General features: G+C 40.2%; 1 protein-coding gene and 1 long non-coding RNA gene across 2 annotated transcripts in view; one reads left to right on the top strand and one right to left on the bottom strand.

The window, feature by feature from the left end:
- LOC121503464 overlaps positions 1-209 on the bottom strand; it is a 31,809-nt gene extending 31,600 nt beyond the window's left edge. The window contains exon 1 of the long non-coding RNA XR_005991371.1: positions 73-209. This is a non-coding gene — a long non-coding RNA (uncharacterized LOC121503464). The remainder of the gene's footprint in view (positions 1-72) is intronic.
- Positions 170-25,397, top strand: LOC121503461. The gene is made up of 5 exons (XM_041777885.1): positions 170-622; positions 4,108-4,275; positions 16,223-16,347; positions 18,153-21,390; positions 24,192-25,397. Exons 1-5 carry the CDS (start codon positions 170-172, stop codon positions 24,735-24,737), a joined length of 4,530 nt encoding a protein of 1,509 aa, XP_041633819.1. The 3' UTR covers positions 24,738-25,397.
- The last annotated feature ends 310 nt before the right edge of the window (positions 25,398-25,707 follow it).

Raw genomic sequence — 25,707 nt, 5'->3', positions numbered from 1 at the left:
GGTAAAATGCTCGGAAGTAAACTGCTCAGCTGTTTAAGCCACAGAGGAGGAATTAAAAGCTTCTTTCTTTACCCAAAGTCTGGAGGCGTTTAGGAGAAGAGAGAAACTGCCTCGCGAGACTTTTCGACTTTTTTAAGTTTCTGTGTATTTCGTGTTTTGAGCTCGCGGCATGGCGCTGTCCCAGATACAGTGTCTGGACGATAACCACGTGAACCCACGGACCCACGAGTCCAAACCGGAGTTCCTCTACTGTGAAGACCAGAGGCTTGCGCTGGAAGCTCTTCTCAAAGGTGGTCGCGAGGCGTTTATTAAGTGCTTGGAGGCTCGAGGCCTACGGGGTTTTCTCTCAGACCCAGAGCTGGATACGCTCGTGGGGTCGGCGGAGCCCTTTGACCCGGACGCGGATCTCTTCTCGGAGAGTGCCGAAGACGATGACCCCCCTCTGTCTCAGCACTACTGGCCCGAGCTGTCGGACACGACCATCCCGCAAATGGACCTGGGCTGGCCAGATAATGTGTCATACCGGGGGGTCACACGAACTACCGTCTACTCACAACCTCCGCTAGAAGGACAGACGCACATCAAAGAAGTTGTTCGGAAAATGATTGCGCAGGCGCAGAAGGTATGTTTATTTTTTTTTTACTGGTGGTGCGTGTGCGTTTGTCACAGAATTAAAGCTCCTGTGAAAACTTTATTTATTCTATTATGACAAAAACTGAAACAATCTTTATATCTCTATATTACTCCTAAACACCATTAGTAAGAATGCTAAATATTTCAAATATATAGGCTATTATTTTTAATGTCTGTAAATACGGGGTGTCAAATGAGCTAGCTTACTTTTTAACATTTTCAACAACAAAAATTAACATCCAGAGTAAAATTAAAAGTTTTACACAGTAAATTTTATATACTTACTAGGTATGTAATAATTCATGAGTATTAACCATCTGAGCAGATTGACATTACAAAATACCATGCTAGAATATCTAAAAACTTTATAGTAACATTATATTTCAATACAGCTAGTTTTTGTTTGGATCAATTAGAAAATAGATTCAAAATCAAAATTAGCTGCCTTTTTCAGACATTTCTGCATCTTTATGCAAATATAGATTATAATACTAGGGTTACACAGTATTAGTAATGTTTTCTAGAATAATTTGCAAAAAAAAAAACCCTACTTCCCTGGTGTTTGTATATCTATTAAATATGAAAGAGATATAAAATCATCATTCCCTTCAGTAAAGCAATTTAGATTGCATTTGCAATAAGCCAAAATAATTACAAATAGATATTTTTTTCTGAATTGTTCACCCTTAGTTTAATCTACCAAATATTGTATTTGTTACTATATCTAGATTTATTGCCTGTTTGTTGAGAAATACATAAGACGGGGTGCAGATGTCTTAGCTGTAAGGTTGCGCCCCATGGAAGCAGGCATGGGTTCAAGTCTGGCCTGCAGCTCCTTTCTGACATGTGTCTCCCTCTGACTCTGTCTACTATCCTCCACTCTGAATAAATGCTTAGAAGTCCCAAAAAAATCATTTTAAAAAGAAGAAACACATAAGATTAGGAACTTAAAAAATGAATATCAAATTATCATCATCAACATTTTCTAAAGCTTATTATCATCTTTTTTATCTGCAAAAATAACATTTTCTGCTGGTATTTACAACAGGCTGCAAACAAGGGTTTTTGAGATGAATTAATAGCTATTAACTATGATCTTCAATTAGTGCAATGATTTTTTACAATAATGATTAATCGCATGCTTTGTCCCTTTCAGCAAACTTTGATTAAAGTCTCCCTGCAGCTACATCAATGCAAAATAAGTTCACCACTGCTCCTTAAAGTCTCATTTCACTTTAAAAAACTCACAGAAACTCAGCAGACAAGTCCAAAGTCATCTGATCGTTGTGTTATCAAACTGTTGCTTTTTTTACAGTTAACTTATTTCGTTTTCAGTCCATAACAAGCTCATATCTAGCAGGCTCAATCTACCTACAAAAGCAGGTCTTTATCTAAAAAGGAACTCAATTACCCTTAGTTTAAGATCAGGGATGTCCCGATCCCGATCGTATGTATCAGATCAGCCCAGCCGATTATTTACGTCAGCTGTTTTAAACGGAGCGCATTTTACGACAGGCTGTAAATGCACCAGTAACACAACATAGCAGCAGTAGCAACATTAGCATTCCTGTGTTTAAAATGTCAGCGGTGTTGAAAAACTTCAAAACGTGAGATTGAAAACAGTCCAGTTGCCACTTGCAGCATCTGTAAAGACTACAACTGGGTGGCTGGCCCTGTATGGAGCTCAACAGTACTTGCCCACTTTTTCAGTGTAAATTCTCCATTCAGATCCCCCATAGACATTTTACACAATCTGTATTACAACCCTTTTAAATGCATAAACCAAGCTGAACAGCTCATGACTATAAGGCATTAAATTCAGTGCAAAAAAGGCAGTCAAAAATTAAGAAAAAGCCAAGTAAACAAGGTTGTGTACATACTTCCTTACAAGGAGGAAGAAGCTACATATCCCACAATCCACTCTGATTCATTTTTTTCATTAATGATGTTATTGTAGTGTTTACATTTGTAACAATAATGTTCTAATATGTTGTAGTTTGAGCATTTACCGCTGTGGCAGTCTTCATTCGCAAGCTCGCTTGACATTTCAGTGGTAACCCCCACCAATCAGAGACGACACTGCCACACTCAAGGATTGTGGGTATTGTAGTTTTATTGGCTGAAATCACGAGTAAACAGTTGTTGTTTTTTTTTCATAAAATGAGGGGGATACCTTGCAAACTTTAGTCCTGTACAGGATACCACCGTTTCACACTCTTGTAGCTTGTGGTAAGCCTAACTTGGATACTTCCGACAATATGGCTATTAATCAAATATGCTATGGAGAAAATGCATGGGGTTTTTATGTCCGGAATCACACTGTTGAGCCCCACATCTACAGACCTTTTTAGTATTTTTATTGTCTTTATTAACATGATATTGCCACTCATTATTCAAATACTAGTTGTCAGTTTCCATTTATCTCTCTGTTTCTCGTGTATATATTGCAATATCAAACAGGGAAGAAAATTATTTAGAATTGTAAAGGTTTAACATGAAAAATCTGAGAATTTTTTAAGGTTGTATTTCCAAGCCCTATGGTGTCAGTATTTGTGTCAGCTAAAATTAGTTTGTAAATATTATATTAAATATCAGCAAAAATCTAAAATTGTGCATCCCTAGTAAATACAACATAGTTTACCGGTAAGGCCTTTGGTCTAAAGGTATAGTTAGGCTAATACTTTCCACCAGTAGTTGCTTGTTTATCAGTAGTTGCCTTCAAATTAGATCTTTAACCACTAAAAAGAACACATTTTTCTTGTAGAAGAGTCCCTGCTAATGTCAACCAACCAGCTTCTTGTTTCTCTTTCTGTTTCCCTGCTTTAACCCTTGACAGGATAAACTCAAATGCTGACATTGTTCTCTCACAGTTAGAGGTCAGAGTACAGACTGTTAACTGAAACAATCAAGAGTAAAGTGCAGCTTGGTTGAGCTGCTTTATCAAGGAAGAGAGGGATACAACCGTGCAACTCACGAGTAATGCCCGCTTTGTTGCGCATTTGCATGAGTATGTGCATTACTGGGTACATTATGGGTGACGTTTCTGTCTGTTCATGCAGCTTACTCATCGGAAGGTATAATTTTATGGCAGGTTTTATAGCTCTCTGTGAGATGTGTTATTTGACTGAATAGCCCTGCAGGCCTTTTCCTGAAGAGCTTGCAGCAGGAGAATGATAATAACTATGGGTGATACAAAGCTGGGAGAACATGCATAACTCCTCTTTGATTGTTGTTTTCTTTACATGAAATCATGTTTGATAGTAATTCATGTAAACCTGTGAAACAACTTAAATCTTGTTTGTTTTGGTGAACATTGTCATGTTTTCAAGTATGCTCAGAGCAGCTCGAAGCCTGAGGCGTGTTCCCTCTGCATTTAAATAAACTCTCTGTATGTTGACTTATTCATATGCATGCTTTGTGTGTGTGCACTTGTGCATGAGCGTTTTCTGTATGTGACATTGTGTTTCCGTCCAGGTTATCGCAGTGGTGATGGATGTGTTTACTGACGTCGACATCTTCCGAGATCTGCTAGATGTGGGTTTTAAGAAAAAGGTTTCTGTGTACATCCTGTTGGAGCACGCATCTCTACCTCATTTCCTGTCTATGTGTCAGAGGGCCAACATGCATGCAGGACATCTCAAGGTGAGCAGATGTCACCCACAAGGTTATTTTGCAACGTGATCAATCAAAGAGCAAGGGTGGGTCTCGCATTATGTATCTCGAGAGTTGGATTGTGCTCAGTAATGCATGCAGCATTTTTCAGAATAACTTTGCATGTTTCTCTTGCACAAGGAAAAGGGTGACCTGAGGTTTAAACATTAATAAAAACGCCAAGCTTTTTATGTCAGTTTTAGGTGATGAAAACCAGTTTTCCATTTTGTGTGATGAAAACATCTGCAGGGTGCTGTAATAAAAAAGTACAAATTACCTTATGAAAAAAAAACATGCAACTCAAGTCAGGAGACCTTCATTATGCATGGATAAGTGAAAGCACACGCTATCTCACTATCTCTCACACACACCCACACTCTAAAACTCTTCCAGCTGGCCCTGTACCACAGATGAATCTTTTACTTCGTTGTGTCTACCTTCAGTGTTTTATTCCATAATTGGCCAGTTACCAAAGAAAACACGGGTTATAAAACGCCCTTTGGTCATGTCAGGACACGTGAAAGTGATTTACAGGGAAATGCATGTTCTAGCTTTGGTGAATAAAATTCTAGAGAAGTAAATGTTTGGACCCAGCTGCCAAACATGATGATTTTTGGCTAATGTAAGCCAATTGAATTATCTCAAGTGAATGGTAGAAGATAGGATTATTATGGTAGATCGTATGTGTCCATCCCTGCAGGATGACTCACTGGATCAGTATGTTTGCATGCACAAGATGAGCCAGAGCTACAGCTTAAATTTAGCCATTTAATTTGATTACTGTCCTTGACCTAGTATACTAGCACCAGGAGGAAATTGATTTTTTGGCACAAGTATGTCTGACTCTCCCTTATCTTCTTGTCTGTCCAAAAATGCTTGGTTCTCTCTCTAGCACGGACTTCGTCTATTTTCTTCCCAGGTCTCATCTATGCATTTATGGTGTTCATCTTCCTTGTCAAAGCCCAACATGGGAACTGTAGAGCATGCTCAGATAGTCTAGTCCATTGAGGTGTATACATGCAAGAGTAAATCAATCGACAAGTGCCTTATTTAGGTGTGTTAAAGCATTTTTACACATGCTTGAGCTGGGCCAAAAGTCAGAGTCCTTCGATCCTTGCTCCTCCTGGTCTTCCTTTAACCTAGTGCGGCCTGGACACTGATTGATGGCCTAAGGCGCTGGCTGGACTCCTTTGTGACGACTTCTCTTTGGCGCATCTTGTTGTGTCTAATGCTGATGTGGAGAGTGGGAATGGGAAGGGTTAGCTGCTAGATATGGGAGCTGCATTTTTACGGGCACCTAGCATGCTTCGATAGCAGGGCTGATCCAGCTCACCGCATACTGGGTGCCTTGGACCCATTGGGCAGGTACCAGACTTCGGGGGCAGCTGCGTTTATCAGGGAGGGGTCAGCTTGAAGAGATGGGGCATGGCCCTGGATGATGCCCATCAGGAGGCCAGAGCCCCCTCTTCCTTGTGGATTTGGTTTAACATTAGTAACATTGTTCTGTGCCCCAAACACCTACTAGAACACTTTGAGCTCAAGTATACGCGTATCGAGATGCAGTTTCACATCAGGGGCCTGGATCACTGATTTGAAACAACCCTTAATCTGATTTTGACTAAGTACAAATACAGTTGTTCAAACATAACCTAACATGCCAGATTGAGTGTTTCATATATCCATTGTATGGATATATTTCACGTACATCTGGGAAAGCTCCCATAGTACGCATTTGGGAAGGGCAGGACTTTACAAAAATCTCTCTGAAGGTAATTGGAGGAAAGTTCTGTCTGTCACATTGATGATGGGCCAATCAGAGCAGCTACTCTTGAGCTGACAGGCTAATGGTCAATAAGCTTCTCTGTGAATAAAATTGGTGCCAAGGCCAGTTAGGAGACGTGCAAAAATATCTTCTCTGCCAAGACAAGTTCTGGGGTGTGTTTTAAAAAGAAATGTCAGCCAGTTCTGATTTATAACTGCCACTTTCCTGCAGCTACATCCAAGCTAATAGCTACCCAAGCAGCAGCCATTGGATACACCGGCAAACTCCAGCTGCAACAATCACAAACCCATGCCGAAGCAGGCTTTTCCATCATCTGACATCTTTTTTCTTTGCTCTTGTTTTAATAAAGAAATGATATGTAGTTCTGAGAAAACCGCCACTGTGGCTAAGTCCGAGCAACCATTATATCTACCCACTCACAGTACAACTAACCCCTTCCCCCTGTAACTCTCACAAACTTGTGCCAAAGCAGGGCGGGAGAAGAGCGAAAACATCTTTTACATCATGAAAAGCGTTTTGTGTTGTTTTTAATTCTTTATTTCATACAGAAACATGGTCCAGTTTGGCTTTTTAAGATGGGTTTACCTGATGACAGACATAGAATCATAGAGTCAAACCCATCTGCTTCGTACTTACAATAACATGCATTTAAATGTCCAGCCAGTGGCTCTTTCATTGCATATCATTCCCCCACTCTCATATCCCTGTTTCCATCCACTGTCCTCTCAAATAAAGGGCAAAATTAAACCTTTAAGAAATCAACTTATTTTAATGTCAGGTAGATGTGTGATTTATCATTCCAGCCACAAAGGCTCATGCATGTTCATCCAGTCCCAATGCACACTGCACTGCCTTGCAATTTGTTCAATCAGATTTGACAAATTTCCATATTTCCTTCTTTCAGTCATTTACATCATCAAAGTTTCTATTTGATATGCTAGATTTAATTCCTCTTAGTTTTTTATTTTTTGAATGCAGCATCTCAAGGCCATTTTTTTGCTTTTTAAAAACTTCTTTCAGCAGACTGTTTCACCGGTTCATTAATATCTCTGCTGCTATCATCTCTTTCAGTAGCTTTCTAATCCAACCTCAACTCACAGCAGGCTTTTGAACTCCATATAAAGTAGGCTGAATCCAAAACAACAAACCCAACACTTGATTTTTGCTCGTGGTTATTTATTTACTCGCATGTTTTTAAGTGTTTGCTGTTGGCCCAGCCATCCTTAGATGCATTCAGTATCAATCAGAGGTGTTCGTACTAACTTACTTTTAGCCATACGCTTCGCCACTCCAGCTTTGATGTCAGAGGAATAATGCAGTTGCGGAGAAGCCCCTTTACTTTGGCACAGCACCAAAAACAGCTTGTAAAACATTACAGAGGTAAATACTATGTGGATTATTCCTTGCTAAAAACACACACATAATACATCATGTGATAATGAACTGTAGTTTTATGTAATGTTTGCATTTATTTTTCTAGCTCCTTTACAGTAATTGTAATAAGATGGAAAGAGGGAATTTTTTAGGGCTCTGTGCACAATAGCTTTTTGGAAATCACACTGCTCCAGACATTTCTAGCATAAAAGAAGCCTCATATTGCTGCTGTTTTTTCAGACTGCAGCAAATCAAACATTTTAGGTTGATTAAAAACCCTGACAACAGCACTCGAAAATCCTTGGAAAATATGGAACTTCGGTAGGCTGCAGGTTTTGAGGGTGTCAAAGTTGCAATGTTGTTCCTCTTTCCCCATTTACAGTCCACCTACAGCCGCAGTGTCGGGTCATACAGTGCCTAAAAAATGTTTAACCCCTTGGATGTTTTACCCTTTTATTGATTTCATTAAAATTAATCATGGTCAATATAATTTTTTTTTTTTTTTTTTGACAAAACAATTACAAGAAAAACTGAATTGTCAAAGTGAAAACAGATTTCTAAAAGTAATGTCAATTAAAGAAAAATATGGAATGTAAAATAAGTGACTTAATAAATATTCACCTTTTTCAAGTCAGTATTTAGTAGATGCAGCAAGAAGTATCCCCACAGCATGTTGCTGCCACCACTGTGCTTCACAGTGGGCATGGTGTGTGTGTGTGTGGTGATGTGTAGTGTTTGGTGACTGCTAAACATAGCATCTTGTCTGATGGCCAAAAAGCACCACTTTGGTCTCTTAAGTCCAAATAGCTTTCTTCTACTTGACCCTGGAGTCTCACATGCCTTTTGGTGAACTCTAGTTGAGATTTGATGAGTTTTCTTTAACAGTGTCTTTCTCTTTGACGCTCTCCCATAGAGCTTTGACTAGAGAAGAACCCGGGCAACAGTTCCGTATGCAAAGTCTCTCCCATCTCAGCTGCTGACGCTTGTAACTTGTTTAGAGTAGTCATAGGTGTCTTGATGGACTTTCTCACTAGTCTCCTCCTTGCACCATCACTCAGTTTGATAGGAGAACCTGATCTTGGCAGATTTACATGTGTCATATTCCTTCCATTTCTTGATGATGGATTTAACTGAACTCTGGGGGATGTTCAGTGCCTTGGAATTATTGTTGTACCTATCCCCTGACTCCTACTTTTCAATAACATTTTACCTGAGTTGCTTGGAGTGTTCTTTTGTCTTCATAGTGTAATGGTAGCCAGGAATACTGATTAACCAGTGACTGGACCTTCCACACACAGGTGTCTTTATACTACAATCACTTGAGAAACAGTGGCTTGCAGAGAGGATATGTCCTCAAGGATTTTCATATATTTTTCTGCATTCATTTTACCAACTACCTTTACAAACCTTCCAGGGCTGGCTGCCGAGAAGCATCCCCACAGCATGATGCTGACACCACCATGCTTCACAGTGGGGATAGTGTGTTTTTGGTGATGTGCAGTGTTGCTGTCCCTCAAGCATCTTGCCTGATGGCTAAAAAAGAATCGTTTTAGTATCATAAGACCACTCAGTTTGTTAGGATGGCTTGACTTGGGCAGATTTACACATATTCCTTCCATTTCTTGATGATGGATTTAACTGAACTGCAGGGGATTTTCAGTACCTTGGTTATGTTTTTGTATCCATCCCTGACTCCTACTTTTCAATAACCTTTTACCTGAGTTGCATGGAGTGTTCTTTTGTCTTCATGGTGTAATGGTAGACATGAATACTGATTAACCAGTGACTGGACCTTCCACACACAGGTGTCTTTATACTACAATCACTTGAGGCACATTCACTGCACTCAGGTGATCCCCATTTCACTAATTTTGAGACTACTGGCACCAATTGGCTAAACCTCTGTTGAATTAGACAGGTCACTTAAACGTACCATATACAATGTTAACATATACAATGGGTCAGATAGAGATTTTAAGCTGTTTTTAAGAGATGGGTAGGCATAATAACACAGAGCATGCAGCTACAGAAAACAGGCAAATAAACACGCATGCCAATCTCCTCTCTGCTAGATTTTCTGCCTTGGAGGGTCTAAAGTGACACTGAAAGGCGGCAGCAGCTTGACAGACTTCCAGTACCATCTGTATCTGGATTATATGCAAAATAGCAGAAAATGTCACAGTCTTATGTGGCAGTTTATGCTTTATAAACAAAGACATATGACTGTTACACATAAGGGATGACTGAGGGGGATGTCTGAGCTCAGCTGAATGGCTGTTTCTGTTCCGACCTGGTGTATTCACAAGACAACTGCTTGCTCTTTGAATATCTGGCATTTTTGTTGTTTTTGTGGATGTCTCAATCCAGTTTTCTGGCCCTAAATCCCAGTGCAAATCTGCCAACAGTATTACAACTAAACAGTGCAGACTTAGCCTCAAGTTGTCCTTTAAATTCATCAAATATTTGATAGGAGAATGGCAATGCATCAAGGAAACTGAGTCTGTTTCATGCATTCCTTGCAGGGTTTTCCATTTTTGTGTGTTAGATTTGTAGTGATGCTCCGTGTGGTTCTATCAGCATGGAGAAACTACCAAAATACACCTGAAAGCATTGTTATTTAAACCCAAATGTCACATATTCTACCAAGGGAAGTTGTAAAACCAGCCTTTATATGGTTTTAAATCGCTGAACACAAATTTTAACAGCAGCCCATCAGAGTGGTTGTCACATACTACCCCAGAAAATCCAACAGCCTGGGGGGAACAGCTGTAAAAGTGGCATCTACAACCAGGAAATGCAACGAGCGGCGAACGCAAATTCTTCCAAAGTGATGAGTAGTTCAGGTTGCTGAAAATGGGGATGACAGGCTGTAAGATAGGTGTGACAGTTTGAATTTTTACTGTAAGTGACAAAAGGGAAGAGGTAGGTGGAGGTAAGAAAAGATAGGAGGAGGAGTTGCAGATGAGCTGTGTGATAAGTGCGTGGGCATAAAGATGACAGATTTCTCCCTCACTACAGTTCTCTTGGGGGATTTCTCCACAGTGCCTCTGCATGTTGGAGGGTTGAAATCTCTCATAAATTTCTTTGTAGGACTGCTGAAGTATGCAGCGTCCACAGAAATGCAATTTGCTGATTTTATCTAATCAGTTAACCAAAGGAATGTAGAGACAGAGAAAGTTAAGGGTGGGACCGACGCAGGAAGGAAAACAAGTGTTTCTACTGTGAAACTAGCCACACCAGGAACAATCATCTGAATCAACACAACTGGTTAAACCATTTTCTGCCTCTATCCAAGCCTCCCCCTTTCTATCAAGGCAGCTTTGAGGAACTTTTGTCTTGTTTTGTATTCATAGTTCCTGTTAAAACAAGCTTTAAGCCATGTGTCAAAAAGAATTAGAGTTTTTGAAAGCATTGAAAGACAGACACTTCACATGTTTTGAATGAAGTAAACAAAGCTGTTTTAGGGTGTGGTGATGGGAAGAGTGCACTCACACTAGGTCCAGTTGTCCCTGTACCATGCCCAACCGGGCTGGGTCATGGGTAAGATTTACAGATTTACAGAGTCAGCACAATGGAGAAATCCACAGGCAACAACACATTTACTTTACTCACTTTGTGGCTTATTTTGAGTTTTTTGGTCTGATAAGCTCAATAACACTTGGCCCTTGTTTGAAATGATTGTGAGAAGAATAATCTTTGCACACCTGTACTTATACACATGCATGAGCAATTGAACAAAGCCTTTCTCTTCCCTTCATGCCAAGGCCAGGAAGTGTACAGTGCCTGAGCCAGTATGGCACACTCATACTGGTCAAACAAACTGGACTTGGAATGGAGTGCCTAGTGTGATTGCACCCTGAGGACCTTCCAAGAACAAGTTTTACCTGTGCCTAAAGCCGTGTTTCCATCAGGGGTCCAGTTTGATTCAGTTCGGTTTGGTATGGTCTGGTACGCTAAACCCCAAAATAGTTTGCGTTTCCACAGACACCCGTGCTCACACTTGGGTGGGCGGGACTGTAAAAGCATGCATGTGAAGTCACAGACAGCGCAAGTCTGCTGGTCCAGCCGCAGAGTTATAGAAAGGATGAGTGACAGAAGTCAGTAGGGAATAAGCAGTAAACAGCTTTATTTCAGCTGAAAGTGCTTTTTTAAAAAATAACTAAATTTTAATGATGTTAACTACTGTCAGTACAGATTCTCAGCTGATGGAATACGTGTACAGAGACGGTTTGAGTCGTAATGCTACATTTATATATGAATATATCTAGTCTAGAACAGTTTATATGACAAAATATGAAAGTTTAGAGCTGTACTGTGAGAATTCGCCGCAAAAAAAGTAAAAGTTCAGCTGGTGTTAAAATCAAGCTAGATTAAGTCAGAAATCCAGGGAGTGCTGATCTTGTTTTAAAATAGTCTGCAGCCTGAAGTTTTACAAGCCCCTTCAACAACCACAGAGCGATGTTTTCACAGGTTACCTAACGTAAGAAGTAGATTAATAACTAGTTACAGAAGAGAATGAACTGTTCTAAGGCCTCATATTCACAAAACTTAAGCATTAATTTTGTTTCTCATTCATCGCGGATGGATCAGGCTGATGTGAGCCTTTGGGCTCTGCTTTGTGTGGATACCAATATCCATAGACTAAGAAACAGTTTGGATCTCCGTCGAATCCAAATATTTCCCATTTAGGCAGATATCAGTCCATTTTTCTCCTGTTTTTGCCCACTTCTCACAGCGCAGACGTCCGTGTTTGAAGCCCGGAGGCGAGCAGCTGAGTCGCGCGCTGACGTGACGTCAGTGCAGCCCCTATTGTTGTGTGTGTAGCTCCTCCTTTTTGGTACGGTTAGGTAAGATTTGAACCCCTACGGAAGGGTGCCGAAAAGTAGGATGGTACGGGTCGGTTTTTGGGACCCTTTCCAACTTTTGCTCTATGGAAACGCAAAAAAATGCGTGCTGTACCACACCGAACTGAGCCAGACCGCTTGGTGGAAACTACCTATAACATAGTTACACTCATCAGCCACTTTATTGGGTACACCTGTTGAATTGCTTGTTAACACAAATAGCTAATCAGCCAATTACATGGCAGAAAACGCATTTAGCCATGTAGGCGTGGTCAAGACAGCTTGCTAAAGTTCAAACCAAGGCTCAAAATGGAGAAGAAAGTAGGTTTAAGCGACCATCAATGTGGCATAGTTGTTGGTGCCAGACGGGCTGCCCAGAGTCTTTCAGAAACTGCTGATCTACTGGGATTTTCATACATAACCATCTCTAGGGTTTACAGAGAAAAGGAAAATATCCAGTGAGTGGCAGTTGTGTAACAAAAAAATGCCTTGTTGATGTCAGAGAAGAATGGACGGACTGGTTGGAGATGATAGAAAGGGTACAGTAACTTTAACAACCTCTTGTTAACATATGCAGAGTACCATCTCTGTCCACAACATGTCAAACCTTGAGCAGATGGGCTACAGCTGCAAAAGACCACACCAGGGGCTACTCCTGTCAGCTTAGAACATGAAACTGAGGCTATTCGCATGGTCTCGCTATAATTAGACAATAGAAGATTGGAAAATGTCGCCTAATCTGATGAGTCTCTGTTTCAGCAGCGACATTCAGATGGAAGGGTCAGAATTTGGTGTAAACGACATGAAAGCATGGACCCCTCCTGCCTGGTATCAACGGTTCAGGCTGGTGGCAGCGTAATGGTTTGGGGTATTTTTTCTGGCACGCTTTGGGCCCCTTAGTACCAACTGAACATTTTTAAAATGCCACAGACTGAGTGTCGCTGCTGATCATGTCCTGTCTTTATGACCAGAGTGTACCCATCCTCTGATGGCTACTTCCAGCAGGATAATGCACCATGTCACAAAGCTCAGATTTTCTCAAACTAGATTCTTGAACGTGACCATGACTTTACTCAAGTGGCCTCCACAGTCACCAGATCTCAATCCAACAGAGCACCTTTGGGATGTGGTGGAATGAGAGATTTGCATCATGGATGTGCAGCTGACAGGTCTGCAGGAACTGCGTGATGCTATCATGTCAATATGGACCAAAATCTCTGAGGAATGTTTCCAACACTTTCTTGAAACTATGCCACAAAGAGTTAAGGCAGTTCTAAAGGCAAAGGGGCTCAGTACTAGCAGGGTGTACCTAATGAGGTGGCCGGTGAGTGTATATACTCTGTAGAAGTGCTTTTATCAAAATGGTAAAGATTCCCCAGCAATTTAGGGCTGTTTTCACAAATGCAATCCTTAAAATGTCCAGAAAAATTCATGGCCTGATGACCTGACATCCTCCAAATTCATCTATTCAAATATTCAGTAGGAAGTTTTCCCCCTATTGGACTGCTAATAAAATAGCCAAGCACCTTGCACAAGCTGTTGTTGGTTTATCAGCTCATGAGATGTCTGATTTAGTGGTTTGTTGGGAAAGTTACAGTAATATTTATGGCTTTTATTTGCCCTGATATATTGACTGTTATTTGACCTACATAGCCATCAAAATTTTAAAAAAGTAAGATAATAAAAGCCTATGTGAAAGTTTACTTCTTAATCTCTCATTTTGGTGTTTTTATTAAGTACAAATTGTCATATATGTGTCTTGACAGGGAAAACTTTAGCCTGAGGGTCCTTGTGTGTTTTATCTCATATCAGAAATGTGGTTAGTCTTTTATTACTATACCACCATAAACTGTACCTCCCTGTATAACCGTAAATTAAAGTCTGCACCATTTATCATTAAATAAATTGCTCCACCACTGTAAAGTCACACCTATTTGCCTATTACAGTGACAGTGGTTACACAAGCATGATGCAATAAAAAGAGTCTTACTGGAATTGTAATGCTGTCAAGGTCAACATTTTTACAAAGCCTCCTTTTCTTGCTGCAAAAAAACAAAAAAAGAAAAGAAAACAAATCAATGCCTTTCTTCACTCAATCAAAATAAACATCTCTAGTAGAAAGAGAATAGATCCCTGTGGCACACCAGATTTTAATCCATGGAAAGCATAACCTTTGATAGTGTTCAAGCTGTGTTAAGCCCTAGCAGGACCAAATTTGGTCCTGTTCGCCTTTATCCAAACAAACTTGCTCTGTGCACTCTAGTTTTGCACAAAAATAGTCATGTTACACATCAAATTAAACAGAAGAAGCTCAGCTACAAGCCAAAATAAACATTTTTTACCTATCCAACTCGAAAAGGACTCAAATCAATGACCACATATTAAAGTGGCCGTAGAGCTATGTACCCAGACCCCACATGGGATGGTGCCTGGTACTATAGACACAAACATGGACTCCATTGAAAGCCCAGCCTCTACTGAAAATTCTAGTCATGCACTTTATTTTGTGTTGTTTTTTGTGCCATTGAAAATAAATCTGCTCCTCTTGGTGACAAACTTTAGTTCCTTTGTAAGACTTTCTTTGAAAGTGAACTGTATGGAGGTCTGGGTGATTTGAGGGGGGAAAACAGAATCCCATGATACAGTGACCATCTATAATGGAATATGAGTAAACAAAAGTTTGATACCTGAGATTTTTCAAGTGGCAGAGATTGTACCAAATTGTGCCCAAATGGCACAAGAAGGGATTTCGTCGGGATATGTTTTACTAAAATCTCTCTTATTTTGTCCTGATAACCCTCTAGTGGCATGAAATTTGAAAGAGGTATTGTCTAGTTCATTCAAACTGGCCTTGTAGTTACAGAGTTATACTCATTTAAAGATGGGCTGGAAATTTCAAGCAGTAGCCTAATAAAAGAGGCTCAGGCTAACAGGTTAAGCAGAGAGGAGGAAAACAGGCATGTCCCAACAAAGTTGGCTAAGGTACTTAAGTCAAGTAAAGGCAAGACAGGGATTTAATCAGAATCCAGCAGTCAATATGTTTGTTTGGCAAGATGTAATCATTTGGCTTAAATTAGCTGTGGTGTGAGTAATAGCTCTGTAGAATTAAAATATGAAGCAATGTGTAGAAATTAAAGTGGGAACAGCTGCCTATTTGTGGCCGAGGAGTTTCAAATTAATATGCTTTTGTAGCCAGAAGCAATTTGCGGTTAAATTTAAAGATCTTTTTTGTCAAATCTTGTTAGTAAGTTGTAGGGAGGTCACAAAGTCAGAATTTTTAACTTTTAAACCAGGTTCCATACATGCTTGTTCGAGATAATTACAACACTGATACTGTTAAACCCTACCTATGTTAAGTGGCCATCAGAGTGGGGAAGAAACTGTTTCTGCATCTGGTTGTTTTCGGTATGCAATTCCTTGTAATACCTACCAGAAGGGAGGAGTTTAAACAGTTTGTGTCTGGAGTGTGTGGTTCCTGCAGCAATGTTACCTGCCTGTTTCCTGACCCTACACAAGTTCAAGTTCATTCTGTTTCCCTCACTTGCACCAGTTAGCCGTATTTGACCTACAGAGTGTGCCAAATGTCCAGAAATTCTAGTACTGTACCATACTGTGCCAAAAAAGTCCCAAAAGTACAGAGATTTTGGTGTACTGTGCAACACTACTGCCTGTATTTCCCATTCTCACATTTTTGTAGCTGACTATCAAACAGCTAAAAATTAAAAGAGAAAGAGAGGATCATTTTTATTATTTGCTGAAAATATATTTAGGTCTTTGTATGCTTTATCTTTAGGGCAGTAATTTGTGGGTTATGCACCATTTTTCTTGATTTAAAGTACAATATGAAAATCAACAAAAGTTTAAAGCAGTTTACAAATAAAAAATGATGTCTGTGAAACATTTGATTTCTAGAATCTGTGTTTTTTGTGTGTTTCAGCACCTGCGTGTACGCTGCACAAATGGAGCAGAGTTCTATTCTCGGTCATGCAGAAAGGTCCAAGGGCAAATGGGACACAGATTCATGTTCATTGATGGAGACAAAGCCGTGTCTGGGTCGTACAGGTCAGAGAACAAACCTTTTCTTATTTTTTGTTTTGTTGTGAGTGTAAGAAAGTAGTAAAGAAAGAAACGGATAATCTTTGGGTGCTCCACCTGTCTTTGATGCAAATAAAGAATGCACGGTGTCTCTTCGTGTTGGTAGCTACGTACTAGACTAACAGGTTATCACAAATGTATCCATTGACAAGAGATAGAAACAGGAACAGTACAGTCCCCAGGTGTCTGTGCAATTACTTTTACTTTTGACTCTGTGATTCAAGGGGAATACCAGTTTTTTAACCTGGGGCCATTTTAGGTGTGTAAATGACTAGTCTGTTCTAACAGTTGTAAATCAGTAGATATCCTCAGCTGTGACAGGGCCTCAGCTGAGGCAGTGTAACCCTTTGCAGCAATTACAGGGGAACATCTTAAGTAGACTATAAGTGCTTGTTAATGCCATAGACAGGCTCAAGTAGATATTGAAACTGTCTCACTAAACCACACAAAACAATCTCAATATTTGGTTGAAAATACCCTGTTTTTAACTGAACATTAAATTGCGCCCAGTAATCTCATTGAGATGGCGTGTTGCAGGAAGAGCATGGTTCTGATATGAGTCAGAAACAGGGGTGGAGAACATGGGATAGAACTTTACAGAAGTTTAAAAAACAATGATACGATGCGCAATACGATATGGAATACAATAAGTTATAAGATGCACAATACGATACCAATGTGATACTTGATGATTGACTCATGATACCAGTGATCTCATGTTACAGTGATTCCAAAACTAATGACACATTGTCAGACAATTATGGTCTCACCCATGATGGTATCTGATTGACTGAAGTATAAAAGATGTTCTTACAAAGGTTAAGTTAAGTGTTAATGTATTCTTTCACTTAAGTTGGTGTCAGTGTCAGCTCTCAGTATGCTTCATCTTAAACTTCTTTTCAAGGCACCGTTGAACTGTCTTCTTTGGTTGATTACCCATCAGGTTACCCTCCTTTTAAACTTTGACATGAGGAGTCACAAAGTATGGATGCTGTGAGTCAAATACTCAACAGAGTGACTCTATGACCATTTAGTGTTCTTCAGATTGACTCTGTGACTGTTAAGTGGTCACCATATATACTGTATCTTCAGACCTCTTTTGGAACTGATTTGAACTATATAATACATTGAAAATATTGTTATTCAGGGTCAATGATTTGATAATTGTTTCAACGGCAAAACATATACAATACTGCCATATCATTATTCGGCCCAAGCTTTGCTCAAACAGCAGGAAGAGTTCTGTGTTGTTGCACAGATCGAGTTGCCTGTTGGTCTCCATTTTATTTGTGCATCGTTAAACTGCATCAATAAGATACTACACAACCATTCAAGAGGTTTTAATCATCCACTTTCATCAGATACATTTTCAGACGACTAAATATGCAGCCATGACTGTTCAAGTAAAAGTGATAGCAGCTTTTCCATGCAGTCTCAAAACTTTGTTCTCCAGCTCTCTACCTTTGTGCTGTCCACTTCCTTAGCCTAGTCTTCTCACAACATATTTCAGAGAGAGACTTCCCCTGGAGTGAGAGTTCACTTTCTGGTCAAATACGTTAGAGAGCCTTTCTGTAATGTAGTCAGATACTGAGAAAAATAACCTAAGCCGGTCAGATGCCAAAAAGATTTAAAAGTTGATTCAACTCACCTTCTTGTAATTACCCCAAAGGATTAAATTGCAGCTGGAACATACTGTTTATTATAGTAGAGGTGTTTGTTATGTTATGCCTTGATGTACTTCAAAGTTATAAATTTTTTTGTGTCTTTTGCAGTTTCACTTGGATGTCAGCACGGCTGAACAAAAACCTCATCACTGTGGTTACAGGCCAGGCAGCAGACACCTTTGATAGGCTGTTTCGTACCCTTTACTCAACCTCCAGCGCTGTTGACCTCCGACAGGTTGCTACAGAACCAGAACCTCAGCCAGAACCCATCTCACAGCCAGTCCCAGCACCCCTTCCTAGCGCAGCTATTGCAAGGAAACTGCACAACCCGAAATATGCCCTGGTTAACCTTGGCAACCCCAACCCGCCTGCTGAAAACAACCCTAAAGAGACCCAAAATTCAGAGAACTCTAAAAACCTAGAGGAAACTGACAAAAAAAAGAGAAGAGGGGCAAGTAAAGAAGATATACAAGATCCTCAGATCCACCCTGGACTTGTCAATCTAGAGAAAGTATGCTTGATATCATACCTGCCCACCTGGCCTGAGCCGGACCCCCCAAAAGATGTGATTGGGTTCATAAACATTGTAGATGCCAAAAAATCAAGTCAAGTCCATCTACAGCGATCTGAGTTGTTTGAAACTAGCCAAGCCATTAGGTTCAGTAGTCCTTTCAGCATGCCAAAGGAAACCCTTCCAGATGTCGCCATGCCTCGCCAAATTTCTGAAAAACTTGAGATGAATACACTCCAACCAACAAATGATAAAGCCAAGGTTAAGGAGTCACATGTGGATAAAGCTGCCCTTAACACAAGGCCTGGTGAACTCAGAAGTAAAGTAGAGACAGCAGAGAAGAACTCATCTACAACATCAGCAAAGTGTCAAGCAAACAAAGACACAACAGAGCATCTCAAAACTGAGAAAAACCTCAGTTCAAACACAACAACCAACCAAGAAGCATCCCACAACCCTGCACCTAACCTCAGTGCACACACACCCCTCCAATCCAGTGCTAAAAAATCCACTCTCATCCCTCGGAGGCCTGCACACGCCCTTCAGACTGTTGCCGATAAAAGTCCTGAGCCTGACTTCCTCCAAGGATCAAACACTACAAAAGAAACTAGTACACAAAGCTCCAAGGCGAACAGCGCACACACAGACTCAAACAAAGAACAGTACTCACAAAAACAGACTGTGCTGCCACAACCAGTGTCACAAACACAGGCTGTTCACACACAGTCACAAAACTCCTCCGAAATAACTCCCATCAAGACTCCCACCACCAACAACCATGTTTCCACCTCCTCTGCCTCTGAAAATAACACCAATGTTTCTCTCTCATCCTCTGTTCCTCCTCTTACCTCTTCCTCTTCTGCAACTCCGAATCTGCCCCTCCCTTCTTCCTCTTCTTCGCCTCCAACACCTCCCATCCCAAAACCTCGGACTTTCCAACTACTCATAAAAGATAGCGTCACTAGTGATGGCAAGAGGCTGCAGCAGTTCAGCGTTTCCAAGAAGTCTGAGACCATTACAAAGCCGGTAGTGATCCAAAATGAGTCCAATGCTGAAATGGCCCCAGAAAAACAAGCTGAGATTGTCCCACGACTGCAAAACAGTGGGGACACAACAGAAACAGGAAAAGATCTGGAAAACATGGTAAATATTTCAGGAGCTCCTCAAGAAAAAGAGGCCAGGACTTCACAAGGGTTTGAGAAAGCAGTCTTGGGAACTACCCTAGAAGTAATGCCAGAAAAACTCCCCGGGAGCACAACGGGAACACAGACAAATGCTCAAAACACTGTAAATGCTGAAAATGATCCTCAGGAAAAAGAGGCCAGGGCTTCACGAGACAATAAGGTAGCGATCTCAGGTAATATCTCAGCAGTAAAACCAGAAATACAGCCTGATAATATAAAAGGAACACAGAAAGTTGCACAAAACACAGTAAATTCTCAGAACAATGATGCCAGGGCTTCGCAGAACGATAAGGTAGCAGTCTCAGGAAACATCTTAAAAGTAACGCAAGAAAAACAGCCCAACATTGTCACAGAGTCACAAAACAGTGGAAGCACATCAGGAACACAGAATGATGTCCAAAGTGCAGTTAATACTGAAGACAGTCAAAAGCAAAAAGAGGACAGGACTTTGAAGGACACTAAGGAAGCAGTCCCAGATACTGTCCTTGAACCCAGTGGTTTAACATCAACTAATAGCAAAAGAAACCCTATGACAGATGTAAAATTGACAGAGACGAATGCTTCAGGGAAAGTAGCAACATGCAAAGAGATAGCCAAAGCACCGAATCAAACCAGTAAAAATGCACCAAATTTCAAAAGAAGCAGTGAAAAATTACCTGCAGTAGAGGACACTTCAAACAAGGAGGCAAAGCCAAAGGATACAGAAAGATTAGACTCAAGAAAGCCAACCAATAACACGCACAGCACCTCACAAGAAATAAATCCAAAATCCCGTGAAGGCAAGCACACGCCAGAAAAAACCCTGCGCTTACCGCTTTGCGAGACAAACACGCCAGACTTGCTTTCACCTGAAAGAGAATCACGATGGCTAACGGCTCTCGCGCGCACCCCAACTCCAGACGGATTACCTTCACCTTCTTCAGAGTCCCGAACACACACCCCAGATCCACGGTCGTACACTCCAGACTTTCGTACCCCAACCCCAGACGTTAGTGACGGGTATGTTTCTGCAATAGAGGACTCCAATCTCTCCACCACCTCAGAGGAGTTTTACGACTGTGTCGGCTCTCCTCTTGTTGAACCTAATTTTTACCAGGAAGTTAATCCCAATGGTGGGACAACTGAGGATCATGTTAGCCTCACAAACACGAATTCTCCAAATGCTGCCAACAAAGACAAAAATTGTACCACAAAGACCTCTAGCAGCGAAATTCAGAATTTACCAGCGAAAGCCACATCGTCTTCTAAACTTGAAAAAGAAGAGAACAAAGAGGAGGAATGTGTGAACAAGGACAATGGGAGGGAAAGAGATGAAAATAAAGTGTCCAAGCAAGCTGAAGGGAATTCTCAGGGAGCGATGAGGACAGACAAGAAAGTTAAAGAGTCAAAAGAGGTGGTAGAAAATAACAAGGAGGCTCCTAAGAAGAAAAAGGTGGTGAACCAGTCAGCAGCAGAGAAACAGGTCGAAGGAGGAGGGACTCTAGGAACGAAAGATAAAGTGGAGACGAGGCGGTTGTCCACAAGTGACATTAAAACAAAGCCGGTCTGCAAGGAGAAAGAGGGATCAAACAAGGAGAAGGCGCCATTAGGTTCCAGCGTTGTGATGAGGCGAGAAAAGCCGCAGACGACTCGAGAGACTGAAGGGCAGAAGGTATGATAAATAAAAGCAGCCCGTGTTTACATCTACTGTATGTGTACAGTAAGTTCTCATCCCCAAGCATTTCATTAATGTGACAATGCAGGTGAACCTAACCAAAATCCTTTTTATTGTTTAATTTTAAACCACTTCACAGTTTTCTGTTCAGCGTACACAAGTGAAATGAAGGGTAAGCAAAGTTTATGCACTTTCTGAGGGCACGAGGCTCATTTTAACAACTAAAATGTGGAAGTTAAAGAGGTTAAACTGAGTTCAATGAAGAGAACGGGTTCTCCCCTGCTGTTGGTGTTTCTTTGATATACAGATGTAGTATTGTAATCTAATTACAATGCTAACATACAAAAATACAGAGCAAAAATCAGGGCACCGAGGAGTGGGTATTTTTTGTGGTTTTTCAATTGTCTTTCACTTCTGTATGTAATATTTGACTAATTACTTTAATAGTACTAATACTGCTCATTTTACATGTGAACCTCTGATATTTTGTTTTAATTCTTCTGTGCCAGTTTATTCGCATTTTCTTTGAAAAGTTGACATCCAGAGCAAATTGTCAGACTTCCTGTAATGTAAGTGCACATTGGCATCTTGCTGATTATCAGGTCTTTCTTTCAAGTTTTGCTCTTGTTTTTTCCTTGCTTTTTTCAGCGGAATTCATTGTCTGAACTACGGAGACTGCCTAGCAATAAAAAGCACTATGTTGACAGTATTTTGGATAAAAATCTAGGAAGCTGATTTTTTTTCAAAGAGTTGAGACAGAGAATAAAGCTTAAAATTTCTCAGAGTGAAATTTTATAATTATAGTAAGGGTTTTAGAGCTTCACAGTGGCTCAGCTTTTTTGCACTAGTTTTTTCACAGTCTCTTTAGGGCACTTTTACAACCATGTTATCATGTCAAGTGGTGATCCTCTTGTGCCATGTCAGTACAGTGCTTATAAAAGGATTCACCCCCTTGGATGTTTTACCCTTTCATTGATTTTATTAATCAATCAAGGTCAATGTAATTTGTCTCATTTCACAAATTAGCAAAAAACCTCTTTAATGTCACAGTGAAAACAGATTTCAACAAAGGAATGTCAATTACATAAACATATGTAATGTAAAATAGGTGATAAGGAGGTAATACTCACCTCCTTCAATTCTGGTCATTTGATAAGAGTTTTCTTCAACAGCAGCTTTCTCTTTGCCAAGCTTCCATAACGCTTGATTTGTGTTGACCCCAGGCAAGAGTTGTTATATGCAGAGTCTCCTATATCAGCTGCTGAAGCTTGTAACTCCTTCAGAGTGGTCATAGATGTCTTGCGGGGGCTCTCTCACTAGAATCCTTCTTACTCTGTGACTCATTTAGGAGACTGGTCTGATCTGGGCAGATTTACACATGTGCCATATTTCTTCCATTTATAATTACTGATTTAACTGAACTCCAGGGGATGTTCAGTGCCTTGGAAGGTTGTTTTTTTTAATCCATCCGCTGACTTATACTTTTAATTAACCTTTTCTCTGAGTTGCTTGGAGTGTTCTTTTTGCTTTATGGTGTAATGGTAGCCAGGAATACTGATTAACCAGTGACTGGACCCTCCACACACAGGTGTCTTTGTACTACATGCACTTAAGACACAATCAGTGCACTCAGGTGAGACCCAATTTGTTCATGGTGAGACTACTAGCACCAATTGGCTGGGCCTCTGTTTAATTAGCTAAGTCACCGTAAAGTGGGTGAATATTTGCACTTATTTTATCTTATATATTTTCGTGTAGTTGACATTACTTTGTAGAAATCTGTTTCACTTTGACATTAAAATAGGTTTTTGTCTTTTTTGTCATAAAAGCCAAATTATTTTGATCATGTGTACACTTTTCATTGGCACTGTATTTAACAAGGTCAGGGTGTGTTTGTCGTTGTAAATTCTACTTCTCCAAAAAAATAAAGGAACAGAGATGGGACAAATATTTATTATTTAGCACTTTGGCATTATTAAATGTACTGCATAGTTATTTGATTTAAGTCTCAATTTTTCATTGCACTCAGTTTTTTTCTAATCAGTCAGACTGTGCCATTTTAAAATTATGTTCCTTTATTTTTTAAGGAGTGTATCCTAACAATCAATCAATCAGTGATCAAATCAATCAGTTGATCAATGTATCAAGCATTTAATCAACTACAATTTATATCTGTCTGTCTGTCTTTCTATGTGTTTTATTCATTTTTATTGTGCATAATTTATTGTGTATTCAGTCTGCAATTCGAGTCTCCATTTCCCTCCTTATGTGTGTGTGGAGTGTGCACCAGCTGAGCATCACTAAGTCGAAACACACGACATACGTTCATTATTGAACAAGGAGACTGTTGGCGAATTAAAGTGACATTCTTTTAATGAAGCGCCCCCCTCCCGTCCAAACCGATTGAATATTAATGAATCAGTAAAAGATTGATAGCGTCACATCTATTGGCGTAGTTTAACTCGCTCACCGTCAACCCGAGTCTTCGCTTTTTATCTAACAGCAGTCTGATGAAGTTGGTGAGGTGTTGTTCTCATGTTTTAATCCAGTTCTTTCATGTATTATTAATAAAAGAGACAAAAGAGCAGATTTTACACAAAAGTACCACACAAAGCTTTTATGGCACTGGCACCGGCCCTCAGAGTGTTAACATTTTACACTGCATTGCAGATAAGTTGCAAGCACACTAACAGAATGTGATATGAGAGAGTGGTATCTGCTTTAGTGTGAATAATAGATCCTCTCCTCATGTATTAATACCTTATTATACATTTCATCTCTTCTTTTCTTTTCCTTAGCTTTTGAATATGTCCTCCAAACCCGAAGACAAGCAGCAAGACAATGTAGCTTCCTCCGCTTTCCGTCCCACCAGACCTGCTCGACCCCTTTCAGGCCAGTATGTGGGGCCTCGTCCCTGGGGAGGCTCTCTGCTGAACAAGACAGAAGGCTTGGTGTACCATGGTAGTTTTCAAGTTCTGGATAACGCTAACAAACCAATGAGACCACCTCCTCCAGGTACAGCAGGTGCCCTTGGGTCAACTGGGCGAAGGCACACAGAAGTCTCCCGCAGCCAGCAGAGCCTCCTTTCTCAACAGTCTTCAGCGGATGGACGTAAACCAAAGGCTTCCATTTTCCTGACAAACTCACAGACACATCTCAGCTCTCATTCCCACAATCAGGCGCTTTTGACAAACCGAAAAGTGGAAGGAATGTCCCCGTTTAGCTTCACTTTCAGCAGGCTGTACAGCCTCAAGGACCTGAAGGACAAGATGAGCAAGCTGCCAGTGCAGAGCAAAAGAAGCAGCACTGATTCTCCATCACAGGGACGCAAGAGCACAAGTTAGTCATCTCTGCAAAACAATTGGGTTACATCTAAACAAAGCAAAAGAATAGATGGTTAAGCAAGAAAGAACAGAAAAAATAGCTCTGGCATGGTAAATGTAACAAGAACAAATACTGAAAAAGGCCCTTTTTATAGCCTCTGATCCAATCACATGAAACCCTGCATTTAGCTCCGGCTGAGTTTCAGAAAGAAGCTTAACTTTGACTTGTGAATTGACCCATGTCTTGCCTGTCTCATTAGTTGGACTGTATTCCTACATGAAAGTTTGTGTGTGTTTTTTTAAGTATGAAACTGCTCTTGCATATAGTGTTGCTCATTACTGGGCCAAAGTAAGTGGGATTAGACACGTGTATCATCTTTTTAAATCTACATTTTATTCAAAATGTTGCTGCCTTCAACAGTTCATGCTGTCTGGTGCTATCAGTGGCCTGGGGTCTCATTTATAAACATTGCACACAGAAGAGGGTCTGAATTTGGTGTACGCCACTTTCCTTTTTTTGGGGGAGGGGGGGCTTTTTTGCCTTTACTGCAGAGCTAGGACAGTCGATAGATACAGGGATGAGAGCAAGGGGAATGACTTGACTAACCTGTGGGCCTAACAGGGTCACCTTTTTAACCATGAACTGTCAACCTTGTTTCACAGATAATAAAATGTGGGAAAAAAAAAATTAGCACTGATGATAAATGATTTTGACATTTGTAAAGTTAAAAAGATAAGTTTAAAGTCTCACAATCTGAGAAAAGTAAATTTTTTAGTTCAAAAAGCTCAAAAAATGAAAGTGAAATTGAATAATAATGTTTTTTAATGGCAAATATGTAAAAAAAAAAAAAAGTCAAAATCATTAGTTTAAAAGGTCAAAATATGAAATAAAATTTGTAATCATGAAATTTAATACAAAATGTGATTCAAAATTTTCAATTGTTAGTCTAAAAGGTCAAACTATGGGATTATGAAGTCAAAGTCTGGAGCT

This window comes from Cheilinus undulatus, linkage group 21 (assembly GCF_018320785.1).
Source record: "Cheilinus undulatus linkage group 21, ASM1832078v1, whole genome shotgun sequence".
Taxonomy (NCBI): domain Eukaryota; kingdom Metazoa; phylum Chordata; class Actinopteri; order Labriformes; family Labridae; genus Cheilinus; species Cheilinus undulatus.
Note: the sequence above shows the minus strand (reverse complement) of the source record. Positions and strands in the feature narration are given on the sequence as shown.

What these genes read in the sequence shown, in the direction of transcription:
- LOC121503461 (XM_041777885.1), top strand. Translation starts at nt 170, where the DNA reads ATGGCGCTGTCCCAGATACAGTGTCTGGACGATAACCACGTGAACCCA. An exon ending in TGCATGCAGGACATCTCAAG is followed by an intron (nt 4,276 to 16,222) that starts GTGAGCAGATGT and finishes TGTGTGTTTCAG; the next exon opens with CACCTGCGTGTACGCTGCAC. An exon ending in GAGAGACTGAAGGGCAGAAG is followed by an intron (nt 21,391 to 24,191) that starts GTATGATAAATA and finishes TCTTTTCCTTAG; the next exon opens with CTTTTGAATATGTCCTCCAA.